Source organism: Monocercomonoides exilis, assembly GCF_001643675.1.
Source record: "Monocercomonoides exilis strain PA203 chromosome Unknown scaffold30-1206723, whole genome shotgun sequence".
NCBI lineage: Eukaryota > Preaxostyla > Oxymonadida > Polymastigidae > Monocercomonoides > Monocercomonoides exilis.
In genome coordinates, this window is record NW_027150575.1 from 1 (window position 1) to 1,458 (window position 1,458).

Here is a 1,458-nt window from a genome sequence, read left to right on the forward strand (position 1 = left end):
GAATGACAAGGAAAGAGCAAAAGATTCAGCGTGAGTAAGAGGCTGATGGATGAATGCATGAGCAAAGAAGTCAGTTACAGCGACCCTGGAGCAGAGTGAGAGAGAACGAGAGCAAAGGAGAGATGATATGGGGAGAGGATGAGCCAGCTGTGCCAGACAGTGTATGTGGATGAGAGGAAGTGGAAAGAAGAGTGAAGAGAGAAGGAGGGGATTATATTGATGAAGGTGTTGGTGGAAGAGAGAGAAGAGGAAGAGGTGGTTGAGGTGAATGGGTTGAGTGAGTGTGAAGGAAGGGATGGAAGAGATGGATGGGATTGAGGAGATGAGATGCCTGAGAAAAGGGTGTTTGAGAAATGGAGGTTGAGGTGGATTTGGAGGTGGGGATGGGATTGATGATGGATATGAAGAGGAAGAGGAAGAGGAAAATGGGAAGGCAGGTGGAGAAGGAGAAGAAAAAGAAGATGATGAGGATGAGGATGAGAAAGATGAAGCAGAAAAAGGAAAGGGATGGAGAAGGGGAAGGAAGGGGAAGATAGGGAAGAAGGAGAAAAAAAGGAAAGGCTGGATGAGGGAGATGAATGAGGAGAAAGAGGAGTGGGAGATGGAGAAGGAGGCAGGGATCGGAGAGTGGGGATCTGAGAGGAGACTGTTTGGTGTGGAGAAGAGGAGGAAGGAGAAGATGGCTGGTTGAGGTGGCGAGAGGGAGAAGTTTGAGAGTGCGGGGAGGCATGGGCAGAGAGGAAAAGTGGAGATTTTGTTGCTGGTTGGACTTGGCAAGTGGAGGAGCAGATGGAGGCAGCGGAGTGGTGTTGGGCAGTGAGGAGTGGACAACCGCCGAGAGAGATGATGTTGAGATCGTTCACGCACAAGGAGGTGTTGATGATTAAGAGATTTGTTATCACACAGGCGAAATAATTGCATCTTGGATTTTCAACTTCTTCGCGAGCACATTTCAGTATTGACTTTTGATTGCTTATAACTGGAAAGAATTCGTAACGGTAAATCAATAAAAACAGTTATATTAGTGAATATTTCACACACTATGAGAATATTTTATTCCAAACTTAATAATGTGTGATAACAATTTAAACTTTAAAAACTTGTTGATTTTTATAAAAACTCATTTGTACATTCTCCAACATGAATTGTGGCGATAAATTACATCTGTTATTTTTGCATTTATTTGGATTCATCGAATAATCGAATGAAAAATATGAAAAAGCAATTATCAAAGAATTAGAAGTTAGTGAATAAAACAAAGAAAAAATGTTACAAACATTCAAATGAACAGTTGAATCATAAGTTGTTTCAAGTCAACTTGTTCATATTAGAAAGAAAAATCACTAAGAACATTTTGCTTCGAACTCAAAATGGGATTTATTTTTGTTTGATCTTTTTTTAATAATTAGAAAGGGAATTATTCCCGGGTATTTGACACGCTAGAACTTAAACGAAATT

The 1,458-nt window shown here is 40.8% G+C and overlaps 1 protein-coding gene across 1 annotated transcript; it reads left to right on the plus strand.

Annotated features, from left to right (window-relative positions):
• Positions 1–295: 295 nt before the first annotated feature.
• On the plus strand, positions 296–887 carry MONOS_17761 (uncharacterized protein; the record flags this gene model as incomplete). Its single annotated transcript, XM_067870713.1, has 3 exons — positions 296–359; positions 408–648; positions 737–887. The coding sequence occupies 3 exons, from the start codon at positions 296–298 to the stop codon at positions 885–887; spliced, it is 456 nt and encodes a 151-aa protein (XP_067725035.1).
• Between the last annotated feature and the right edge of the window lie 571 nt (positions 888–1,458).